At 36.1% G+C, this 27,451-nt stretch overlaps 1 protein-coding gene across 6 annotated transcripts in view; it reads right to left on the reverse strand.

Moving 5' to 3' along the window:
• Rab28 (RAB28, member RAS oncogene family) overlaps positions 1–24,884 on the reverse strand; it is a 101,796-nt gene extending 76,912 nt beyond the window's left edge. For 3 of the 6 annotated variants that reach the window (XM_050150192.1, XM_050150195.1, XM_050150196.1), the window contains exons 1-5: positions 24,627–24,884; positions 20,401–20,497; positions 15,406–15,494; positions 7,784–7,855; positions 3,858–3,987 (exon numbers count right to left, since the gene is read on the reverse strand). In XM_050150192.1, coding sequence (XP_050006149.1) covers positions 3,858–3,987; positions 7,784–7,855; positions 15,406–15,494; positions 20,401–20,497; positions 24,627–24,701 — 463 coding nt within the window. In that variant the 5' untranslated portion in view covers positions 24,702–24,884. The remainder of the gene's footprint in view (positions 1–3,857; positions 3,988–7,783; positions 7,856–15,405; positions 15,495–20,400; positions 20,498–24,626) is intronic. The other 3 variants (XM_050150193.1, XM_050150197.1, XM_050150198.1) reach the window with 1 other exon arrangement.
• Positions 24,885–27,451: the final 2,567 nt, after the last annotated feature.

Genomic DNA, 27,451 nt, shown 5'->3' on the forward strand with positions numbered 1-27,451 from the left:
GAGAGGGGGGGGGGGGGGGTGGGGGGGGGGGGGGGAGGAAAAGGGGAGGGGGCGGGGGGGAAGAGACAGAAATCTTTAATAAATAAATAAATAAATAAATAAATAAATAAATAAATAAATAAATAAAAATTAAAAAAAAAATCTAAGAGCTTAGACACCAGGCCGTGTCTAGCCCTCATTGAATAGGAAGCAAACAAGTATGTGACAGAGAAATGGGAAAGAAAGAGAAGTGGAGTCGTTTGGGCACTATGAAGAACTGGAGGTGTAATGGAGGTGAAGAACAACCTAATGTGAGAGGCCTGAGCTACCCACCTGAGGCCGTGATGATGTGAGGGTCTATGTTGCCGTTAAGGGCCTTATCTGGGTCTGTGGTCATATTTGCAGCCAGGATCTATGTCAGTATTCATAGTCTGTTACTACCAAAGGCTATAAGGATGTCCTCGGTCTGTACTACAGCCTGAGGCCATGTTGATGTCCAAAGGCTGCACTAGCTGGCCCTAACCCTTGCCTGGGTGGAATGGAAAAGTTGGCCCTGATGGTATAGGGACAGCACAGCAAGCCCCAATGGTGTGAACACGGGAGACCTGGACGGCTGGCCAACTCAGCTACTATCTAGACCCAGACAAGATTTTTAGTTGGCCCACCCCAATATCTTCCCCATCTATGAGTTGCTGCTGAAGCATATGAAAGAGTCAATCCTTTGGACCCATTGCCACAGGATCGCCACAACTCAGGGCACAGTTAATAGAGAGTCTCAATGCAGGTCTAGTATTGATCGTGTAGCAAAGGCCAGAGGTCTTGAAATTGACTAATGCCTCATTGCAATAAACATTCACAAGAAAAGCTGTTTAAGCAGAAGGGTATACTGCATGACACATCTCTGTGATAGCACATATATGATGGAAAAGCAGTAAAGACGGCAGAGTGGACTGGGACATGAACAGAATGCTGTGGTTGAGAAAGGAGCAGCTTGTTGCCCAGAGAGGTCAGATAGAAGGGTTTTTGGGTTTTGATGTTGTTTTTGAGTTTGTTTTTTCTTTTCTTTTCTAATTTTTCTTAATTTTTTATTTTCTTGGGGGGGTATACAAGGGTAGAGGGTGGATATTTAAAGACTAGGAAATGAGTGGCTTGGGGGTGTATAATGTGAAATTCCCAAAGATTCAATTAAAAGTTACGTTTAAAATAATCTATTTTCAATAAAAGAAACAAATAAATGTAAATAAAGAAGATAAAAACATTTCAAGCAAAGGTAACCATGTTTAAACAAGAACGTAACGATCTAGTTTCTGCTCTTAATCAGGTTTCTCTTGCTTTGACAAAGTGTGGTCTTTTGTGAATTTTACTACTTTTTAATAAAACTGTATTCACAAAAAGAAAATACAAATACACGATTACATTAACTAATGTAACATCAACTTTGGAACACAAATTAAAAAATATTCAGTAGATAGAGAGTTAAAGACTTAATAGGTTTAACTGTAGAATAATCTTTCATTATACAATCACATAAAATTGGGTCAGTGACAGATAAAAACAGTAAGTAACAGCCAGGAAATGCTCACTTATAAACTTTGTTTTACATAATAGTCTTTGTGACTATAATATACTCTGCTATATATTGTTCTGAAGGGACATATTATAAATACATTTAAATATGGGATAATTGTTAAGTTAAAGGTAAAAATTGTGAATTTTTAATAATAGTAAATATCAAATACAGCAATCTATTAATTTTTTGCAAAAATTTAAATAACTTATATATGGTTTTATTTTTTATTTTTAATGCCTGGGCATAACAACACAAGCATAGACTAGTATTTCACCTAGTCTAATATTGTGTTGTTGACATTAACCAATGATGGTGGATGTCGCAGGATAACCTAAACATATAGCATAATGAATATAATTATATACTACTATGTCATTATCTCAGATGATGGTTAGATCATACCCTGGAAGAAATGAAAACAAATCCCAATTTCCCTCTCTCATCTACAGCTTCCCATATGGTGATGGGAAACCTCCAACAAAAGTATAAGCAGAGTATAAGTCAGTGCTTTGGTAACATGACAACTGACCAAGAAATTATCATCTAAAATGAAAAGCTGCACACAGAAATAGAAGCCAAAGTGACCAAAACCTATTATTTGGAAGGGGGATTTCAATGAACTAAAAATAATGATTCACTCCAAAAGAATTACTTATAAAACAGATGTGTAATTCTTAGTTAAAGCTAAAAACAAAACACTACAATTTCTACCAAAGGCCATGCCATTTTGTGACATGCTATACTTTTTTCTAGACAGCTGACAATACTATTTTAAACTCTGCAAAGAAATGGCTTCACACCTGTTTGTAATGGTTTTAAACTAGGGATTAAATTAAATGCTCATCTCAGTGTGTAAAACTACACAATTCAGAAATCTAGTTCACCCTTTAGGAAAGACTATTTCCTAAAATAATTACAGAGAAAAATGTATTGCATTTTTCAGACATTTAGAGAAAATAATTCTCTTGGCAGTATAGATAGGCACTGACTTAACAACCCTTGTACTCAGGAAACAGTTCCTAACTAAATCCTCCATGGTATAATTTGAGTTCATTTTCTATTTCTCTGACCTCAAGTAAACTGGAGAATATCAGATTATACCATAATATCTCATGTATCTAAAACCTCTTATTGTCTTCTTTTCAAAATTACTACAGGTCAATGAACCAAATAGTAGTACAGTCCCAGGTTCAGTTTTATGATTTCTGTTTGATATATATCATAGTTCAAGAAACTGATCTCAAAAAATTACTTACCCATACTTTTTTTTTTTACCAAGGACTGTATCTTTCCCTAATACAATACTCTTCCAAAAATAACCTTTCCCTAATACAATACTCTTCCAAAAATAATCTGCATTTTAGAAATAAACACTAAAAATTCAGGAAAAGTTTATAAAAGATGGGAATGAGGCATAATTAAACTTCAGTAAGCACTATTCCTTCTTTAGAATACAAGATCGTTTAATGAGATGTCTCAAAGCCACTGGGACAGAGCTGTACTGTAGTGTCACAAAATTTGTGTTGCTGTTCTTAACAGTCCACAAACCTCCCAAAAAACCACATGAAGCCAAAATATACACTATCAGTCTTGAACTTACCTTTACAAAAGCAGCAGATAAATTAGTCAGAGCAAGCCTCAAAATAGTTATTGAATAGTAAAGGATATCTTAAAATTACACTGTAATGCCTGAAATGGTGGTTCAATTCACATGTTTGAAAGTTACTTCTTAGACTGCAATATGAACCATATGGTATACTATGAATTTCAGAGATTAAATGTCACTTAAGAAAAAAAAAGTTGTTAGATGGTTACTCATATTCATAATAATTTTCTACTTAAACTCCAAAAATGCTGTTCCCAGACATTGAATATTTTTTTAGGAAAAAAATGATCAACAAATAGTCAAGCACCTTTGTTAAGTCTCTGCTTAGACCACCATAACAAATACCAAAGACCAATGAACAATCAACATTATTTCTTATAACTCCAGGAACTGCTAAGTTCAACATGACAGTACCAGCAGATAATAGTGAGAGTCCTCTTCCTGATTTGATGGTCACCTTTTTTCTGTGTCTTCATTTCACAGAGAAAAAAAATTCTCTCTCTTATGTCTCTTTTTCTTATAAGGGTGCTAATCCCATTTATGAGGGCTCCACTATCATGACCCAGTGAGTAAGTAAAAGTTATATCCCCCACTAACCACCACACACTGGGAACTCAAGTCTCAAAATGTCAAATGGTGGAAAGACACAGTCTACAGAAGCATATAAACTTCACTACACATAAATAAGTAGTATCACCTTACTTTTATTGCCCACCAAAGCAACCAGGGGCTGAGTTTCCGACTCTTCGCTCACAGTCTTCACCACAGAATACCAATCTTCTAAATTCTCAAAACTTTGATAATTTGTAATATCATAGACCAAGAGGATTCCCTGTCAGAAAAGAAGTGCAGAATATTTATAATATACTCTTGAAATAATAACAATACTTCTTAATGTTTCAAATATATCAGGTATACTGTAAAGTATAGTTGTGTTTTTTATATAAAAGACAATTTCAACTTAAATGTATTATTAGTAGAAACAATGTCAAATGATCCCATTCACAATAAACACTGAAACTAAGGTATAGTTTTACAAAAATTTTAAGTAATTTCCCAATATAAGATACCTGAAGAACTCTTAGTAGATTCAAGATAAGAAAATTCTATCACCTCAAAAAAAAAAAAACCTGCAAAGAATAAAACCCCACCTCTCACTTTCACAAGGCAAACATTTAAACTTTTCAATAAGTAACCATCTGCTGCTTCTCCAATTTTAAATGTCTTCAGAAATAAGATTCCATGATACATGATGTCCCTTGATGGGCAATTTTAGCGTTTAACACAATTTTCTTTAAATAAAGTGTGGATTTCCTCTTTTGGTCCTCTGTGCATTTAGAGAACAACTGGAGAGTGTCCTCCTTTTAACAAGCCCTCGTATACTTGAAGACAGTTAAGTAACTTCTTACCAGTCTGCTTTCCAGAGTAAATAAACTCAGTTCCTTAAAGCTGCCTCAAAGGGCCTATTTTCTGTCCCTTTAATCATGCCTGTTGATTCTTCCCAGGACACACTACATAGAGTTTTTTGACATCCTCTTTAAAATGAGCAATGTAAAGCTGGACATGATACTGTAATAAGAGTCCAAGAAAAGCTAAATATAAGAGAGGGGTTACTTTCTGCTTCTTACATATTATATTCCTTTATAATTTATCCCATTATATTCCAATATATTCATACATAAAAATAACAAAACCACATACTTGATTTTCATCTAATTTGTAGTAAAACACTTAATATGAAGCTCTGCTTACAGGATAAGTCACTCAAGGCATTCATACCTACTTCTTATGTTAAAATAACTATTTTTGAATCTGCTATGTATCAAACACAGATCTAGATCTTTATACCAATCCCTACAACCTACAGTGATTAGTATTATTATCCTCACTTTGTTGACAGAAAGGTTATAATAACCAAGAGGATCCAGCCAGATAACAAATGGAACCGGGACATCAGTCAAGGACTAAGTGACTAAATGCTTTTGTCTGCAGACTCTATACCATGCACTTTACTGACTGCTAAGGATATGAATGCTGAGCTTCAAGTAATACAGTCTTCCAGGAAAACTACATATATAAACAGGTAAGTATACAACACGGGAGTTCCACTGCAGCTGCTGTCAATGTGACATTACTGAACTAGCATTTCCACCCTACCCATAAACTATAAATGTGAGCAACCTTGGGATCCCAGACAACAGAAATTAGAGCAATTAGTAGATAATTCATTTTGACCACATAATAACTCTTAACATTTTTAGTTTATATAAAAAATTAATCATGAGTGTATTCAACAATTTGCTCCCAAAAACTGTCAAAAATTAAGAGTTGAGTTTCTAAAGCTAGAACAAACTGGCTGTTCTTATGATCTTCTGGTGCTGAGCTTTTATTAAACAACTTTAAGTCACCTATTTATTGTCTTAAGAGTAAATTTCTAGAGACTAGAGAATCGATTCAAGGACTAAGAGCACTGACTCTTCTTCCAGAAAACCTGGGTTCACTTCCCAGCACCCACATGGCAGCTGCCATTGGTCTGTAATGCCAGTTTCAGAGGATCCAACACCCTCTTCTGGCTTCTCAGAGTACTACATGTGGTATACAGATAAAACATATAGGCAAAATGCCCATACATATAACATAATGAATCACACAATTACATTTCTGATGGTCTCTAAGATCCTTCTCAATTTCAATAATCTGTAATTTTAAAGTCAGATATAGTGACTCACAGCTATAATCCCAGAACTAAAAAGACTAAGGCAGATAGATTGTTCTGAGTTTGATAATAGCTTCCACTATACAGTGAACTACAGAGCAAGACCCAGTCTCAAAAAATTTTTAAATAGAATACCTAAGTTTGCTAGGCAAAGTGGCATCCACTTGTAATACCACTACTTGGGAGGCAGAGTAAAAAGAATCAAGAGTTCAAAGCCAGCTTTAGTTACATACTAAATACAAGACCAACCTGGGCTAAATAAGAACTATATAAAACAAAAATATAAATGTTACATAATTTTACACAAAACTGCTTTTCTGATTTATTTTGGTAACAACATCTATTTCTTTCTTCCAAGATTATTTCTGGTCATTAACTAAAATAGTTATTTGAAATAAGAAGTGCAATCTCAATTTCTTGAAGAATATAGCTACAAAACTGAGCTTTAGAGACAGCCAATCCTTACTGACTCTACCTCCCTCTGAAGTGGATGATGGCATTTATTGTTTAATGAAAGAGTCCTACCCTTGGATTTCAGGCCTGGAAACATCATCTACTTAATCTGAACAATTATTTTTCTGTCCCACCTTTAAAACATTTAATAGACCTATATGATCAAGAGAATAAAAATAAACACCAAATAGATCACTGAAAATTAGTAGTTTATATAACTGTACATGATTTTTATTGCTCACTGTGAATCACATTCTCATAGTAATTTTGTGGTACTGTACATTAATTAAATAAAGTCTAGACATAGTGATAACTAATCCTTAAAATACTGGAACCTTTTGACTAATACATGAAAATATTTGCCCAAGATGGAACAACAACTGTGTAAGACAAAACACATATAAGTAGAACATGCATGCCACCATGTACTGATGGCTAGCACAGTGGAGCATGCCCTTAAACCTAGGATTTAAACCTGGGAGGCCTCTATGAAATACTTACATCTCACTCTATAGGAAAGTCGCCAATCCCTACTCTAGACTAATGTATTTTTTTTTCAGATATTATTTTGAATCATTTTAGACTCATAAAAAGCTTCATTCACTAAGGCGGACAATGAGGGCTGCTGAGAAGCCAAGGACAAAGGCACTGGGTTTTGATCCTACTTCATGTTCTGGCTTTGTGGGAGCCTAGCCTGTTTGGATGTTCACCTTCCTAGACCAGGATGGAGGGGGAAGGACTTTGGACTTTCCACAGGGCAGGGAACCCTGACTGCTCTTCAGACTGGAGAGGGAGGGGGAGAGGAGTAGGGGAAGGGGGAGAGGAGTGGGTGGAGGGGGAGAAAAAAGGGAAGCGGGGAGGGAAATGGGAGGCGGGGAGGAGGCAGAAATTTTTTTTTCTCAATTAAAAAAAAAAGCTTCATTCACTAACTTAGCTATACTTCATTCACTAACTTAGCTATCCTTCAACCCAAATATTCTCAACACAATAAAATGTAAAACACTTTTGACATTTACATTTTGATTTTTACATTTATTATTCTGTCTTTATTCTTACCATAATTATTAATGGTGTGACCTTTAGTGTTATACTGAAAAATATGAAAATCTGATATAAAAACAAAACAAAAGAAACTTGAGGAGTATGGGCTTCTAATACATAAAGAATTTTGATCATCAGCTCTGACCTTACAACAGAAAAATCAGATTTTTTCAGGAGTGCATCAGAGAACTGAGATTAAAGGACAAATCACTGCCCTGAATCCTGGAAAGCATAGTAAATTAAAAGAGTACAGACAGAACCACTTCCCTGGATCAGAAGTTGCTGGGGATGGTAATGTAGGACACAGTAATGCAAACAACCTGCAAAGACTGTTGCCTGGCTGTAGCATGAAGGACTCTCAGCAACCCACTCTTCAGATCACTCTCCCCCTCCCCGCCACCACTTTCATGGGACTTACCCACAGAAACTTGCAGAGGAAGGAAAGGTCCACTCCCAGTTCTGACATGGAGAAGGTAACCAATGAAATACCCTACAAAGCATTAGATCCTGTGGGTGGAGGAAAGTTTCTAACTTCCAACTCCTCTAGCCATTCTCTCATTGATCTGAGGCCCACTAAAAGATTAGCACTAACAGAACTTTGGGATAAGAGCAACTATAAGCAAATATTTCAAATGAGAAGAGTTCTTCAAAATATCTAAAAAGGTTGGGATGAAATAAACAAAGACACTAGAGGACTTGATATCTCTGGCATCTACAGCTGTCAGTGAAAGGGAACAATGCATTCAGGGCTAAAGCAACATAAAACTTCATACCAAAGGCCCACTTACCTGAATTCTTATTATTCACCTCACTTTATCATTCAATAGAAAATTATAAGGCATTTACTTTAGGAACTCTTTCCCTGGGTGATATAAACAAAGTTCTACCCATCCACAGGGGCACCAATGACAAAATATAGTGTATTCCACTGAAATCCAATTTAAGGAATCAATGAGGTTTTATGGCTTATTTAGAAAGTGTGGATGAGGTATTATAGGAACATTCGAAGCCTGGAAACAGCCATATTACCAGAAGATCTCCCTTTAGCCAAGATGATGACTTTCCCATACCACATAGATAGAGTGTCCCTTTAGTTAACCTTCTACATACTCCATACTCTAATACCTTCCAAGACCAAGAGGCCATGTGCAATTAGGACAGAACTGTGTACAAATGGCAAACAGGTGTGGAATCTCAGTTGAGGATCCAATAATCCTTCTCCCATCCCATTCTTTTATGAAAGAACATCAGCACACAACAGTCAAAAGTTTGCTCTTTGAGGGCTCTGCCAAGAAATCACCACCACTCTGGTGACGATGCTTGTGTTTGCAGTTAGAGAAGTGCTCAATCTCTCAGCTTCCTGTCCTTGCAACTGTGCCTGTCACCCACTGTCATGCAGCATCACAGTGATGGATTTTTAACCCTTTAGAACCATATGCCAAAAAATCTCTTCTCTAAGTTACCATGATAGGAAGCCAAAATAAAGGCAATTTCAAACTAAAGCAAATGAAAAGGAGTAGAAATAAAAAGTAGAGCACAAATCAATGAAGTTTAAAAGAGAGAAATAGTACAAAAAAAAGATTCTTCAGTAAAGCAATTACAGGGGAAAGACACAAATGACAGGAGCAGAATGAATATAAAAAATAGTCATCAAGGGGCTGGAGCGATGGCTCAGTGGTTAAGAACACTGGCTGCTCTTACAGAGATCCTGAGTTCAATTCCCAGCAACCACATGGTGGCTCACAACCATCTGTAATGAGATCTGGCGCCCTCCTCTGGTGTGTGGACATACATGGAGGCAGAATGTTGTATATATAATAAATAAATAAATAAATAAATCTTTTTAAAAAGTTTTTTAAAAAAGGTCATCAAGCTGACATCATATATATCAAAGAATATATGATCAACCTTATGGCTACAAATTCGGTATCATAGGTGAAATGGACCAAAAGTTTAACATTCATTACCAAATTTTTTGACTCCCAGGGTCTCTACCACCAGCCTTAGACCCAAAAAGCCTCTTGGGTAGTCAGTTCCTCAGGAAGACCCTCAAAATTGAGTCTCTTTGATAAATAGTCAATCTAGGGTTCTTCTTATTCCCTCCAAAAAGTACCAGAATCTTCCTAGTCACAAATACAACTTTCTGAGAAGTTTCATTTTAACTTCAACTGGAGTCCCAGAATGATCCTGTAAACTATGGAATCCAATTTTCTTTGAGCATTGTGGCCATCTAAAGCCATCAGCATTTCTCCTGTCCCAGACACATTTTACCACTCACTTGCCATCATCTTTCTCCTGTCTTTATGCCCAGGCCACCCTTCTGTTTCGCACCCTAATTCAGCCTCCAGTAGCTCCTCTCCTTCCCAACTCTTTCAAATAACCTTTGTAAATCAGATTTCAACTTCAAGAAATGCTTCTTTCAATGTGCCAGTGTCTTCACAGTACTAGACATTCCCTTCTAATTTCAAAAAGATATGACCACTTCTCCTTGCTCAAGACTTTTTCTACATAGATTATAAGGTTACTTTATGCAGTTGTTTGTTTGCATGTATTTAATAAGCATGGGTAAATACACTGAACGCACAGAATTCTCAAGGTAATAACTGACCACTGTTTAGAAGTAACAAACATTGGTGGCAATACTTCATATCCTTAATAAATTTTTCTCTATTTTTATTATAATTGGCAAATGACACCTTAAAATCCAGAGGATTTTTTTTCTTCCTAACATGCAAGAGAAATAACTTACCTCATTTTTCAATTACACAGGGAAATTAATTAAAACATAAATACAATGCAATAGCTACAATATAGTATACTTACAACCTATAAAAATAATACTACAAATGGACTCAGGACATTGCATTTATATATTTATGTATTTATAGATACATAATAATAATAATTTAAAAAGAGACCATAAATTTGAGAGCTAAAGAAAGAAGAAATAGAAATGATTGGAGGGAGGAGAGGGAAGACAGAAATAATATAATTTAACCTGGGGGGGGGCAGTTTTCAAGACAGGGTTTCACTGGGTAGCTCTGCCTGTCCTGGAACTCACTCTGCAGACCAGCTGGCTTCGAACTCACAGAGATACCTGCCTCTGCCTCCCGAGTGCTGGAATTAAAGGTGTGTACCACCACCGTCCAGTCTAAATTTAATTTTTAAAGTTGCAAATAAAAAAATTAAAGAAATGCCAGTAAATGAAGGCTATAAATAAAGCTATATTTGGCAAATAACCAATAAAAAATCATAGTAAATGGTAGCAGAAGGTTTCGGGAGTCAAATTTTTAGATATAATCTGTCCCTACGAGTCATGCTGGCACCAAATCATTTAGCTGATGGTTAACAAGCAGGCTCAGCTATGTAGGGCACTGATGCACAAGAGTAGTTGTGTTCTACCTCACAAATGACTACACTTCATTGAGTTTATGCTCAGTGGAGCACTGTTTGCAAACCACTTAGATTCCAGGATGGAAAGAGCTACGAAAATGAAACATCCAGTCCTTCTCTGAGGTTGTTATTAGCCTCTGTTAGCCACAGGTTACAGGGCACTAAACACTATGTACTGTGTATTTGCTCCTAACCACTAGGAAAAATAGCCTATAACTTCTTACTGAAGACTTCTAGACATTTTACAGTTAATTTAAAATCCAGGCATTTAACTGGGACTTATTTTAGTTCTTGAAACTAGCTCTTATCAAAATATCTTAATTCTTTCTGGAGGTCAGTTCACTTGGTTTCAATGTACACTATCCAATGGACTTTTGCTAAACTTTAATGTTACTAAGAGAAAAAGTGAGGAAGGTAAAATAATCAATTTTATCTAAAGCCTAGTAAACTTCTACCTTTCAAATAAATTTCTTCCTAGATACTAATGTTTAAAAAAAATTACATGCACACAAGAAGTAATGCTCTACAGCTTAATGACCCAGATTTATGGAAGATAAATGAGAAGTGTGTAACATAAATCTATAAATAATGAAAAAGTTAGAAAGCCTCAACCAGAATGCAAAGCAGCATATTAGGTTGGTATCCTAAAAACAGACTGTCATGACAGTATGTGTAAAAAGTTTACGTCTGGTAAAGAGTAACACTCCCCAGATGCTGGCATCCTTGGCTGAGGGATATTATTTACATATATTTTAACCAAACAGCCTAACTGATAAATGTATTTTTATGTATTCTACATATTATTTAGGTTTATAATTTCTGGAGAGCACAAAAAAGTTATTACATTATTATTAACTTATGATAATTTATTTCATCTTCTCAGAATTCCAAGTTTCTTAGGACAAATTTCTCAGAAACACTGTACTACCCTGTTATTTAGCATAGCAGGGTACATGCTTGGTAATAAAACTGTGAATAAGGGGGCTGAAGAGATGGCTCAGTGGTTAAGAGTATTGCCTGCTCTTCCAAAGGTTCTGAGTTCAATTCCCAGCAACCAAAAAATGGCTCACAACCATCTGTAATGATGTCTGGTGCCCTCTTCTGGCCTGCAGACATACACACAGACAGAATATTGTATACGTAATAAATTAATAAATAAATAAACAAACAAATAAATAAATAATGTGGATAAAACATCAGCAAAAGAAAACCTGGTTAACATGTACCATCAAGGTAGAGCTATGCATGGCACATTCTAAGAAGACACCTAACACTCACTTTCTTCTAGGAAATGAAGTTCGTTTCACCAAACCAAAGAATTCTCAAAAAAGTAAAAATAAGAATTTTAGGCAACAGGCCTAGTGACATATGCCTTTAATCTCTGAGTTCAAGACTAGCATGGTCTACAGAGTGAGTTCCAAGACAATCAGAACTACACAGAAAAACCCTGTCTAAGAAAAAAAAAAAAAGAAACCAAAAGCAAACAAAATCCTGAAAGACATATTATACACCCTTACATTTTAAGCAATTATGTAATAATATAAAAGATACGCCGGGCAGTGATGGCACACACCTTTAATCCCAGCACTTGGGAGGCAGAGGCAGGAGGATCTCTGTGATTTCGAGGCCAGTCTGGTCTACAAGAGGTATTTCCAGGACAGGATCCAAAGCCACAGAGTAACTCTGTCTCGAAAAACCAAATAATAATAATAATATAAAAGACACACAAACTTAAGGATATGGTTGCATAATCTTATGCATATAGTAAGTTATAAACCTGAGAATGGGTAGCATATTTTGTGACTTTCACAATACTTACTTTTATATAAAAGTAATACATTTTAAATAATTTATATGATATATTTTACATGATTTAAAGAAAAGAAAATAACAGAATCCAATTCATATACACTATATTGTACAATTTTAAAGCAAAGAAGAAAATAATTAATTTTTATATTATCTGTCCCATGATGCCTAAAGTGCTGTTCTATTTGTCTATCATAAAAGACAGCTCCAAGAGACAAACCCACACAAAGGTGGAAGGTGAGAAAAGAAGACTCCATGAAGTTGTTTTCTGACCTCCACACATCACTATGGCATGTGTATACACAAAAACACAATGAAATTAAAAAAAAAATTAAAGCTGCTCTATGTGACATACTGAGTCAAACATCACTAGAAGAGAGACTGTCTTAATTTTTATTAAAAATAAAAAAGGTATCTGGTCTGTAGATATAGTTTATAGGATAAGGAGAAAAAGATGTGCTACTTTCAAATTCAATTTAGCCATTCTCTTAAGTAAAACAAGTACTGTGGCTTCCGATGTCGCTCCATCCAGCTACTTCTCCTTTGCTTAATATCTATTTTAAACAAAATTAGTTTAATAATAGAGAAAAGGGACTAGTGATACACTTCAGTGGAACAGTGTTTGCCTGATATGTATAAGACTGTAAGATTGATGCTCCAGCACCATAAAGTAAAAAATTTTTAGAAACAATCGCAAAAAGGGACCAAAAAAATATCTAAGCTACAGCTTTAAAAAGTGCATATATATAAACTATCAGGGCATATAATCACAAGTATAAATGTGACACATGAGCAGAATGACTTTACAAATGAAACAAGATAATGCAGAAAGAACAAATTTTAAAGAAAGTTTTAAGAGACAAGTGTAAGTGAAAACACCTGTCTCCAGAACCGTCACAATTCTCAATATTTTGTAGAAAAGTAGATTCCACTTTCCATGGCAACTGATAAGAGTCAAACTGTGTACAGTGGAGTACTGTCGTTATCCTACAGATTCATTTTTTTAACAAAAAATGTAGTTTCACTTAACCAAATTAAGCTTTCCTTTTGTCGTTTGCTTTTTGTTTATTTGGGGCTTTATAGGGACAGGGTTTCTATGTGAAACCTTGGCTGTACTGAAAACTCATTCTATAGATCAGGCTGACCTCAAACTCAGAGATCCACCTGCTTCTGCCTTCCAAGTGTTAGTAGGCATGCACCACCACCATCCAACTCCAAATTATGCTTTCTATACCTAAAACATCAAATTCCAATAAATAACCATGAACATTTAGAAATTACCTTCATATCTCATGATGATGGAGAAGATGCACATTAAAACCAGAATCAAAAGCAAAAATAAAAAGTACATACACAAGTCCTAGGTCAGTGCTCAGTAAGTTCCATGCACTTCTTTACCTGTCTACAAACATGTTACTTCAGCAGACAATGACATAAAAAGCATTACAGCATTCCTAAAGTCTGTCAAAAAAAGAAAAAACAACCCACCAAAGCATTAAAATAGCAACTACTCTTTATGGTATATCTTTAAAATGAAATAATTTCTAAAGTGTGCTGCTAGCACGTATATTTGCTATTTGTATAATTTTATACTAAAACATAAACTATAACCAGACATAGTGGTTCACACCTATAATTTTAGCTCTTGGAAGGTGAGGCAGAAGGGGACTGACATGAATTTGAAGACTGCCTGGACCATATTATGAGAAAGAAAAGACACAAACATAAATCATTCTGTTACAAACTTAAATTTCCAAAAAAGGGCAACTATTCAAATAACATTTCTACATAGATTTTCCTCTAAAAACACGCCATTATTATATTGAACTATTACATTACTCCATACATATAATCCTATCTATTTGTCTGGTAAATAAAGTTTACCAGAGTAAAGTTACATATATTAGTCTGAATTATAAATATTTAGCAAGCCAATACATAGGTCAAAAAGATAGACAGGTATATCTTTTGTTACTTGCAACTTAAAATGAAATACCCCCTTCAATATTTTTTATTCAGTTTACTGATAGTAGTCACATAATCAAATCACTGCATTTTTTCAACTAATGACAGCAAAATTTAGTAAGGTAAGTTTTATGCAAGTTTTAAAGAGATTTCCAATTCCCACCAAATCATTCCAAATGTAGTCTAGAAAAAAATGCAACTAAAGAATTAGCACAAATAAAATCAATCTCTACATATCAGACAAAAATCAGATTAGCAGATCAGGCATGTGCCTTTAATGACAGTACTTGAAAGGTAGAAGCAGGCTGACCTCTGAGTTCCAGGCCAGTCTGGACCAGGCAGAAGTACACAGTGGTATATTGTCTCAAAACAAACCAAAAAAATAAAATAAAATAAAACAAATAAATAAAAAATAATAATAATAGCCAACTCTCAAAAGAGATGGCACTGGCTGCTTTTCCAGAGTACACAGGTTCAATTCCAACCCCCATATAGTAGCTCACAACCATCTGTAATTCTAGTCCCAGAGAATCTGATGCCCTCTTCTGGCCTCCTTAGGTACCACATGCATGTGATGCACAGACTTACATGCAAGCCAAAACAGAAAGTCAAACACATGAAATAAAAATGAAGTACAGCACTCGGGAGGCAGAAGCAGGTGGATCTCTGTGAGTTCGAGACCAGCCTGGTCTACAGAGCTAGTTCCAGGACAGGCTCCAAAGCCACAGAGAAACCCTGTCTCGAAAAACCAAAAAAAAATAAAAAAATAAAGTACAAAGAAAAATTAAAAATCTGTGTGTATAATTTGTACCTGCATGCTTCTGTAAGGAAAGTATTTAAAATATTAGGATAATCATAGAACTCACGTCATACCTGTGCTCCATAGATGTATTTATCCAACATCTTGCCACCTATTGTCTGCCCTCCTATATCCCAAACTTGAAGAGTAACATTCAAATTTCCTAGAATATAAAAATAATATAAAATAGGAATATGAAAGACTAACAATCTAACAACTAAGCACAGTATCACAGAACCCTGAGTAATAATGATAAAATCTAATGTCAACTTGTATTTTATTCTACAAGTTCACATGTCAGATGTTTAAAACTCTAAGCAATGTTGTCAAACAAATGGTGGTAAAAACTCTACCTCTTATTTCTATGGAAACATCTTTATAATTTCACTTAGTATAAAATAAAATTCAGTGGCAGGCATGGTGATGTACTTCTCTAATCCTAGCACTCACAGGAGACTCTCTGTTAGTTGGAGGCCAGCCTGATCTTCAAAGTGTTCTAGGACAGCCAGGGCTACATTGTGAGACCCACTTCAAAAAAGAAAAATGAACTACTGTATGCGTTAATTTAAAAACTTATGCCTTAACAAAATTAAATATTTTCAGATACTAGAACAATATAACGCACATATACATAGAGAAAGAAAAATACTTTTAAAATAAAGATGGAAGTTTTATAACCTACCCAATCACACATGAATTGTGCTGTCAATTGTGTTATGTGTTCTGAAACGCAACAAGTAACAGACTATAAAATTCACCCATAATTTTACCTCAAATGAAGTTTTAATTTGAATGCCAGCTACTACATATAAACACAATAATTGTTTTTATATTATTTAATCTCTTAAATATATATGTTAGAGCTTATGCAAGCCCAAAACAGCATTTACAAACTAATTATATTTTGTACAAAACATGATGACTGAAACAAATGATTATGTGCACTTCAAAGTCTTCATAAATATCCAGTGTTCTTCCCCATTACAAGCATCATAAAGGTATCCAAAAGGACTAAAAGGCAGTCTTTGAAATCAATTTATGCATTTTGCAAAAAACTGACATGAACACAAATTTATTAAGCAAACTCCTCTTTCTTAACAATACAACTAATTATTAAACTATGCAAGTCAAAAACTATGTATCATATATTAGCTGAACATTTTTTCCTCATAAAATTATATTGTTTCCTCCAAAGTCAGAACTGGTACCTTCCGAATGATTCACAAATCAGAAAATTTTGAAATTAAAACTTAGAACTGAAAAAATGATCTCTCCTGGAAAATAAAACAGATTTTAAACTTTAATTTTTAAACCAATGTAAAACACTAAAATCAGAGAATGTCTGTTCCATCATTTGACTACACTGCTGGAAAGAAAGCACAATAGTGAATTAATCACAAAGTTTTACACTTCAGTTTGGTTTGTGTGGACTTGTATTACAAGATTTCCATTATTTGGATGTAGATCTGTTCCATCTGCCACAGTGCAGAGATGTCCAGGAGGAACATCCATTAGCACTAATGAGAGCTACTGAAGTTTATCGCCGTGATCATTGCCACACACACAGCTCCAATGCTATGAGTAATGACAAAAGTGTTCTTAAAGCTCTATGAATTTGAAATACAAATATCACAGATTAAGAATCGGCCAACAGACCATATAAATCTAATTTCTTAGAATTCTAATTTTCGTGAAAACTGAAGCTAAACCAGTCTTTTCAGAAGCCATCTCAAATTAACCAGGTGGGAATATGCTAGCCGTCACTAAAAGCCTGCATCCAACAGGCAAGAGTCTATTCATTTTACTTGCAAAACAGCAGTCCTCGGTTTATAGCAAAAGACAGCGGTCCCCAAAATAATGCTCAAAGCAAGATTTCAGGCTGCGCATTAGTAATTACTAAGAGGTCTTTAATCCCAGTTCCTCAAGGCCCAATAATCCCTACTGCTTAACCTCACAATCAGATATGAAGTTTTTTCCCCTCCCTCCTACTTTTCATTCTGATATCCAGAGCCTCTCTGAATTACACATTATGAATATTTCTGCTATAGCTTCAGGAACACTCTTCAATGTATGCTCCCAAATTCTGGTGCAGTCATTTAAGGACCTAGTTCAAATATGTAATTATTTGCCACCTTGATTTACATTCATGTATTGAAGGTAATTTGCAAATCTTTCTTTCTAAATACATACTTCTTGTTACTAGTTTGCATTTTATTTTTTTAAGATATAACTTTGAATTCCAATAGAATTATTAGTAACACATAACTTTGCTTGCAAAGAACTAGCAAAAAAAATTACTGAGTAATATTGCATAGTTATTTCATATACTTAGAAAAATATTTAACATCTACATTTCAACTTTAGACTTACTAATACACAAAACTGAAAATAAAATAGATATTTTCTATTTTAGGATCAAAATAATGTAAAGCTGTGATTCAAACTTATTTTCATTTAAGTTTTTGTAGGAACACCATATGATAGTAATTATTTTTAATATGACATAATTATAACATATAGAATTATGTTTGGTTAAGCAATGTACTATTTTCTAAAATCAAAAATCCATCTAAACCAGATTTTTAACAAATAAAGAACATTAAACAAATTGTCAGCATTCTAATATCAAATGCAAACTACTATAAAATTCCTGTCCTCTATAGGAAATGACATGAAACCAGAAAAAGTTTAAATGAAGTGGCATTTATATTAAAAGATAAAATAGAGTAAGCTGCATTTGGTATGAGTCAAAGACACCACAGGGATTCAACAGTGACCTTGTATAAGTACACTTAGTGCCTTGGTTAACCTTACTTAGAGTGCTACATAGTCACGATGGAACTCAAAACACAAGACTGCCCACTTCTTGTGCCAAAGACTCAGAAATCCTTTTCACAGTAGAACGCTGTTTACTGGACTGTACCACAGCTTCCTGAAGGTATTTTGACTAAGGCTCTTAAGAAGCTCTATCAGCAGAATCTCTGACTAACAGATACACTATTTTAAGCAGTAAAATCTGCACAGTGGTTGCATCCAGACTATACAGCATACCAGATTGTGAAATACACTAAAATGGATGAGTATCTGCAAAGTAATGATCTTGAAAGCTTACACGAAGAAAATGTGAATAAACACACATAGAGTTTACAGCCCTAACAATGTGACTAAACTTATAACAAATATTAGATTCACACGCTATGCTACATTACCATAAATTCAAGAGATGCTTTCAGTAATGTTTTAGTTAGCAAATGAGAAAACAGTAATCAAACCTTAGACACGACAATGCATTGAAATTAGTTTTAGAGCATGCAAAGAATATATTTTATTATAGAATATTTTATAATTTTAAATATTAAATCAAAATACATGAAATTTTTTTAAAAATGAAATATTTATAAGTTTGAGTTCATTAAGTTGCTAAAACTATCTCCTAAAAAATGTGATTATTTTTCTAAAAATCTGCTCATCAAACTTCATTAGGAAAAGTAAAACATATATTTCTAAAAGCATACATTCCCTAATGCCATTTTTAACCTAAGGTTTTCCTAAGACCAAACATATTAAAAATTTGTATTTTAAAACTATCAACAATATTTTACAAAGTAGTCAATTTTTGAGCTGGTAACTTGTGCAGCAGTTCAGAAATCATCACAAATATCATATAAATAAAATGTCCATTAATTAATGTTTATTAAGTTTTTGTTCCTTTATTTCAGCATTTCAACTAAAAAAAATAAAAATTTGAACAAAATTAATGAGAAAAGTTGGTGCTTTGACTATATAACCATCCCAACAAAATAGCTGATAACAAAGTATTATATTGAGGCTCTCTGTATCCAATAACCAGCATCACTAAGACATACTTGCACAAACCCATTTTCAGTATGCATGCAGCATAACCTATGTGTATATTCTACTATGAATGTGCAGCTAAAATGGTATTTCAATCTTGAATACATAAAAAATATATATAAATAAAACAAAGAACAAACTATACATATGCTTCTCATTAACCCTCTGAATAATAATAGTGAAAATTAATTTTTTTCTCATGTAGCATCACTTAACCCATTTTAAATTGAGATCCAAACATAAACCATCACAAAATATATCAGGGATAATAGTAATGAGATAGAAAGAATATCTCCAATAACCCAAAACTCTATAATTTCCATAGGAAGTTAACAATAGATGGGGCATTTGAGAGAGAAACTAATTCCAATAATACTGAAACTCGTTCACATTTCAGTATAGGAATCTGATATTACAAGGGCAACCACTTAATTTACAGAAAGAAGGGTTATGGTTTATAAAATGAATCAAGATAACTATTTTTAATAAAATATTTGAAACATGTCATTTAATCACTGAAATTGAATGGATACATTTTAAAGCTTTAATTGTTCAGAAACTAACCTAAAACATAAACGACTCTTTTTGTGTTATCATTTCCCTGTATTTCCCACAAAATGTGCCGCAACTGGCATCTAAATAGTTTCTTTGCATGGTGAACTGAAACATCGTGAATGCTCAAACTGTATTTTTATGAGTGCCTAGGGACCCTGAATTTTAGTGGTCTATTAAATGCCAGCAATTTCATGCTGCCTTGCATAAAACAGCATTCACATATTAGAGCACAGAAGTTCCATAGCTACATTATACTTCTGTTCCAAGTTCCAAACAAAAAAAAACTAAAGCAGAAACTAATCAAAATAATATTTTTAAATCCTTCCCAATTTTTTCACATTTAATTAATACAATAGCTGTCAAGAAATGTATAGCATTTAATTTTTGAAAAGCCTTTTGGAATTTTATGAGCAACTATTATTTATACTCAGAAAAGAAAACTGCATAGTTGCCAGTAACAGCAATGGAGGAGAATGTATAAACTTTTTGTTACCCCATGGACAATATATTCTCATACTAATGCTAATGATAGTTAAATTGCTGTACATATTCTTATGAGACTATGTAACCTCACACAGGTAAGGTTTTGAGTTTCATACCTAGAAAGGTTGTCCTGTGAGTGAGACTTATGCAATGTCATAGGTTTTACAGTCTCTCACCTGGTAAGGTAATCCTTCTCAAAAAGAAATCCAGTCCTACAGTCTGCTTGTACTGTTTCCCAAAAGTCTCTTGAGCAAAACACGTAGCTAAGGAGGTCTAAAAAAAAAAATGGATGTACAGAATAGAGAAATTAATTTATTTGCTTAAAAATATAAACATAAGACCATTACAAAGCTTATTAAGTAATCTTAAGATTTATATAGTAATTAATTACCAAACAACCTTCAGTAGCTCTAAATCAGTTAAAAAGGTAGAGAGACACTCTCACCAGGAACACACCACTTGCCTACAACTAGCAGTGGAAACAATAGACTAATCTAATCAGTTAGAGCTCATTAAGTCCCCTGACATCAAGCTCCTCCTTGATGGAAATTAGACCCTGAAAATTCAAAATACAACTAAAGCAACAAGATGATTAAGATCAAAATTTTACAAATTGTTTCAACAAGACTTTCAGAGAACTCTTTAAAGTTTCCTTCTAAGGTTAAATGTCTGAGGATAGTTGGACCATTAGCTAGTAATAAGAAGTACAGATTAGGGAAGAGAAAGCTACTTGTAAAACCTTTCAGTTTTCCTATAAGAAACATTGTGTTCATTTTTCTCTATACTTAGAGAGTAAAATAATTATACAGAATTGTCATGATAATATGTACAATTTAAATAAAAAGTTAGTATTATGAGATTAGCAGGAAGCAGGCAAAATATTATTCTCTATCTAAAACAGTGCTACAAAGTCACAGGTAGTATAACTCCAGGGCTTTCTTTAGAGAGCCATTTCTTATCAGCACACAAAATACTTCTAGTAACAACTAAAATAACTCCAAACTCAAAAGGAAATGTTTCGAATGCACACTCTTACTCGAAAGTCTACCCCAAAGGAGAAAAAGGAAGCTCCACTAAGCTTTAAGCTTCAAGGCAGGCTATCAGACGAGAGAGAGAGAGAGAGAGAGAGAGAGAGAGAGAGAGAGAGAGAGAGAGAGAGAGAGAGAGAAACAAAACTTGTTTTATTTTAAAAGTTAAAGTTTGAAGTCAACTAGTAAAATAACAAAAGCCAGAATAAAGTTCCCAAGATAGCACATTATAATTAACTGTGAAAAGAGAACAGAAGTTCTAAATAATACGTGGTCATATTTCAAGTACTTTTAGCAAGGTGAGTTAAATTTCTTTAATACAAGGACCATATTTTTCCCACAAAGGACAATTTGCAGACGCTAACTCCAAACTCTTTAATATTCCAATAATGTAATTACAATAAATGTCTAAGATTTTGCATCAAATATTGATTAATCAATCCCATATGTAAGACATTCAACCAGACGTTTATAAATAAACTCACTATGTTTTCATTGAAGTATGTAGCAGTAACAAAATGAAAAACCAGAATAAAAGAGGTAAGTATTTGTTTTTTAAAGATCTTTTGGTTTTCAGTCAAGTTTAATTATTCCATTGAGCCTGGTGCTCAGAGGTCTAGAGAAAAATACCATTACCTACAGTACTGCAAGTATCTCAAATGTTTCACATATGAATGGTTAAATATTTAAAAGCCAAGGAAAAACAAGGCACATGTAACAGCATAATTTTATTTGAAGTATTTTTCACCTTCATTTAAGATTAAGAAATTTTATGATTTTTATATTCATTAACATTCAGAAATGGACGCAAGTGCAAGCGGGAAAGCACAAAGCCAGGGAACGAAAATAACAAAGCAAATTTTATTTGAAAAATGAAATAATGAAAACTAATACTTCGTTTACTAATAAAATATATATTTGGAAAATTTTGAGTAAAGTTCTTTCCTTGAGAACAAAATTTCCAGATTTAAAAGCCCTGCCTTCAGATAAAAAATCTGAGGCAAACATAAAGCCCCAAAATCACATGATTTTGAAGTTGAAAATAACAAACTAGGTTATGAGCCATATATAGTGTTCATGTAGGTTCTCAAACCGCCTCACATTCTGCTACAAGGATCGACTGGATCTGTGGGAGGCACTTCCTTCCTCTCCAGTTCTTTACCCTCACTGCCATTACTCATATTCAGTGACTTGCCACGACACTGCATAAATACTCTTCTTAAAGTGAACAACCGGCTACCATAGCTGAGACATTTTTATTTCATTACTGATGTACATACATATAGGGTATTTGTGTTGATTTTGGAAATATTTTTTAGCCAAACTATATAATTACTAACACTGAGATAGCGCTGTATTTATTATGATACCAAAAAGAAAGCTTGCTTCAAAAAATCTTAAGAAAATTGAAAATATGAAACAGACCAGGAAAGACAAAAAATAACAACACATGATACTAGACGGACATAGTAAACATCTTTTCCAGAAACTGTTATTTTCCCAATGCTGTTCTTTCTTGCTTCTGCCTGTGGCTACAAAAATACTGATAGTTCAAACATTAGAAAAATGTTGAAGAGTTAAACAGGATACAAATAAGAATGAAAACGAGGCTGAGTTTCATAAAAGAAAGGACAGTTAAACAATGAGAATGGTGGTGTCAATAATCTTAGAGCTGAACAGATCCCCAGGCAGAGTTCAGCAGCTCATTTCAGAAAGTATAGCAGGACAGAGAAAAGCTATGACATTCTAATCCAGAGGACAAAGACTGAGGCAGAGCACCATAAAAGAAGACCACTCACTCCTCAATGCAGAATGATAACCCTAACCCAACCATACAGAGGCGGGGAAATAATTGCTCAACACTGGACAGAACTTTAAACAAGTAAAAACTAATTACAGTAAACTAGCAACAAAGGCGAAATAAAGTTATGACTGGCTAAATTTTTAAAATATAGATATAATACTATGAGTAAATTTCAGCATTTATTAAATATTGGGATACAAATAATCAAAACCTTAAAGACACGACCAAATATTAACTATTTTTATTGGAGGAGGTATATTTAAATTTTAAATACAAAAATAAATAAAATATGTTGACTTACTGGGTAATTTGGGGGTCTTTTAGATAATGTACTAGTATTATGAAGTGTCATGGTTTTAAATGTAAAAAAGTAAGCTCGGTTGTTCAATAGAATGCAACTGAGTTTATGAGGTAAAATCACAAGGTGGCCTTCAAAAAAAAGCTAAGAATGAAATCCATAAAATAATCTTTTTGCTGAAAGTTTAGAAACAATGCTGATTTACAACAATTTGCTTTTTCAAAAAGCTTAAGCGTACAATATTTCATACACTTCCTAAAGAAAAGCAGCCAAGTTCTGTTCTTTGCACAAAAATATGATCACGTTGAACTGTTTTATTCGAGGTAGTGCTCTACAGCAAAGTATCCTGGGAAAACAAGAACGGGATTAAGACTCCAAAATTTTGCAGAAGAATTAAACATTCCGCAGCGGCCCTAGGAACCCAAATTTCAGCACCAAAGCTCGAAAGCATATGCCTAGTTTCCTTCCGGGAATGATGCAAAAGCCGTCGCCACAGAAACCAGGTCCAACGACACCAGTGACTGATGCGGGAGGGAGGTTTTCTATGAGGAGTCTGGCTGCGCAGAAGAACTAACTTTAACTATCTTCCCCAAGAGTGTCGTGGTTTCAACTGGAGCGACTGCTGGGAGGGTGCCCAGACAAGGGTGCATCGCTTTATTTGGTAAACACCAGCCCTCGATGACGCCTAGAGACCCTCTCTGTACCGAGCACCACCAGGCAAAGAGACAATGTTTATCCCATTCCAGGAGTTCCCAACTTCTGGTGGTGAACTCCAGCCTAGGAGACAGGGGACTAACTGCCTGCGGGTATTCTCCCGCACGAGCCCATTCATTCCTGCAACCAACGGTCGCAGAAGGCTAGGTTAAGAAGGCAGGGGTCCTCGCGACCCCCGGCACCCCGCCCACCACGGGAGCTCGGGGAACACCCATTGAATGAACTGACAGGTGCCAAGGGCAGAACTGGAGTGAGATGGGACCCTGAAAGGGCAGCTACGGTGTACGGAGCGCGCTCGGCCTGCGCATCGTCACGGTCTGTGTCTGTTTTTGCAGTGGCCCACCCCAGGAGCGGGTCAAGCCTGGCGGGCGGACGTCGGGCACGCGCGCAGGGCGCAGGCGCGAGGAAGGCCGCGGCCCAAGGCGTGCCAGGCCAAGTCGGCGGGACCGCTGAGCAGGAGGCGGCGCTGGACAGCGCTCGGCTTCCCCACGGGCCCGCCCGGCCTGGCCGCGCCGTGGATCCTGCAGCCCAGGTCGCCGGGTTTGCCCGAGGACTGACCTTCCCGGAGGTGCCGTCCCCCAGCACGACGATTTTCAGTTGCCGGTCCTGGCTCTCCTCCTCAGAGTCTGACATGGTGTCCGGGGATGCTGGCCCGCCTCCAAGTTGGAGGAAGGAAAGGAGGAGGCCTCCGGGGGCGGGGGAGAGACGGCCAGCAGGCAGGACGAGCGGGACCCCCGCCCCGGCGTCTCCTCAAGCCTGAAGGAACCCAGGCAGAATCACTCACCGACCGCCATCTTGCCCTCCTCCCCTCCCCCGCGGGGCTCCGCCCCCATAAAGCCCCTCCCCCCGTGCGTCACTCGCATTACGCCCCGCCCCCGATCCGACCACCAGGCTGCGAATGGGGGGTAGAACGGGAAATGCAGGCTGGGTGTCGCGGTGTAGTCGCGGGAGACATTGGCTAGGATACAAAAGCAGCATGTCTTCCGAGATATGTGGATCCACATTGGAGAAGAGTAGCTGTCAGACGTTCTGCTCTCTGTCCTTTTTTTCTGATAACATAACTTACGTGAATCATTTAGTCCAAGGGGGCGGGGTCATGGTGCGGCTCGGTTGCCACGGAAGCCAGGAATCTAGGAGCCGCGGAGGGGCGGGGTCTGTCTCTGGGCAGCGAGGGACGCTTTGGGCTGCGCGCGCACAGGATCCATCCAGCCGGTGAGGTTGAGCCTAGGCCAGGTGGTTGGCAGTCCAGTGGAGCAGAAGGAGGTTGCTAAGGCCTTAAAGGAAAGAGAAGACGTGAAGTTGTCGCTTTGGAGTGTCCTGGGGCTCTGGTGCTGGGTCCTAGTTTAACCTCTCACAGGCAGACTGCAAAGTTCATCAGTAAAGCAGAACTGAGGGAACTGATTACCATCCTGCTGGCCACACAATCTTCACCTTCAGGCTGCAAGACCCAGAGTATGGTCCAGAGAACTCTGGGGTTCCCGTGAAGTCAAAACATAGCACGATCAGCGAGCACTCTTTGCCTTTGTCACCTTCAGAATCTCACAAGTGCAGTTTGCTGGAGGAAAACTCTTGCGTATGAAGTTCCCTAGGTCAATGCTGCTATATAAAATGAAACTTCAGTTGTGTTATCTTATAACAGTATTTTTAAAATCTGTGACAAATTGAGAGGGTTTAAATGAGAGTTTGAAAACTTTTCCTTTTTTTTTTTTTTTTTTTTTTTGGTTTTTCGAGACAGGGTTTCTCTGTGGCTTTGGAGCCTGTCCTGGAGCTAGCTCAGTAGACCAGGCTGGTCTCGAGCTCACAGAGATCCGCCTGCCTCTGCCTCCCGAGTGCTGGGATTAAAGGCATGCGCCACCATCGCCCGGCGAGAGTTTGAAAACTTAAAGCCATTTTTTTTGTAATGTAAAAAGAGTAAAGATCTTCTTCTTGTATGGACACCTATTAGCCCTGAACACTACCAAGAAACAATCTAAAGAAAAATAGAACTAATCCACAAAATATAAAAATATCATCATGGATGCTCAGATACAGTACTCATGACAGGATCACATACTAGACCCCTTCAAAAAATAAGTCAAATTTTGAGAAGAATCCCAGGCATTTTATGAAATCAGGGATTTTTACAACTAGAACACAGACTTTAATGCATCTTTTCAGGCTTGTACAAACTCAATTTTAACACTGCCACATACAAGGAGTGTGTTTATTCATGAAACACCTAGATTACGGAGGGGCAAGACCTAGTCCATAGAATAATCTCTCCAGTTGTCTCACTGAAATTCCAACTAACTATATCCTAATGCCGTGACTGCATCATACATGCGTTCTTAAATCACAAACTCCCCACTCTAAAGATATTTAAGGTGACTCAATAATGTTTAATTGGTCAAGTATTAGTGAATGTTATTTTCTTCACAACTCTTGTAAGCACGGAGGGCACCGAAGTGACCAAACCCATGAGCACGCCGTCCCTTGCAACTTAGTCTGAAGGAAAAGTCTAGTAGGCTACAGAATGGTCAGATAACGTTGCCGGGGCCTCCTCAGCAAATATTAATCTGTTTAGAAGAAGCAAACTTCAACTATGATTGAATGAAAGATCTTGTGACGAGAAGACTACCTGGTAGGATTTCAATTCGTCCCCATATGTCCTTATAAGGGAAAAGTGGACTCTGCATTGGCTCAGACCAAAAAGGCAATATAACCATGAAAACAGAGATGGTAGTGATGCAGCCACAAACCAAGGAATGCCAGTGGCCAGGAGAAGCTGGCAAGGATAGAGAACAAATTCTCTTCTGGAGCCTTCAGAGGGAACACATTACCCACACCTCAAGTTTAGTCCAGTGGCACTGATTTAAAACTTACGTCCCCACAACTTCAAAAAGATTTGTTAGTTTCAACTAGCAAGTTTATGGTAATTTGCTATAGCAGTTACAAGAAGCTCATACAAAAGGAGACACTGATAGTCAATAACAAGAACTTTTCAGATGGGTTAAAAAATAATAAGATAACTTATGGATAGGTAATGCAAGAATACTCAAATATTTCAACATCACTAGTAAAGGTAAAATAATTTTTAGAAAGTAGTGTCCTGTTATACTCTTTTTCTTTTTTAAATTTTTAGAGAAGGCCTCATTAATTTACCCTTGGATGTCCTGGAACTCACTTTTTTTACAGGTCATGTTGGCCTTGAACTCAGAGAGCTCCATCTGCCTTGTCTCCCACATGCTAGGATAAAGGAAGTACCTTCTTTCTGAACTTCTGCTATATTCTGAACAACCTAATAGTCATGATTGCAATTTGAAGCTGAAATATTTCCCAGAAGCTCAAGTGCTTGCTCTCAAGCTCATAGTTATTTTGAAAGCTGTGGAGCCTTCAGAAGATGA

This window comes from Alexandromys fortis, unplaced genomic scaffold, assembly GCF_014885135.2.
Source record: "Alexandromys fortis isolate MF-2015 unplaced genomic scaffold, M_Fortis_MF-2015_v1.1 scaffold_0, whole genome shotgun sequence".
NCBI classification, from domain to species: domain Eukaryota; kingdom Metazoa; phylum Chordata; class Mammalia; order Rodentia; family Cricetidae; genus Alexandromys; species Alexandromys fortis.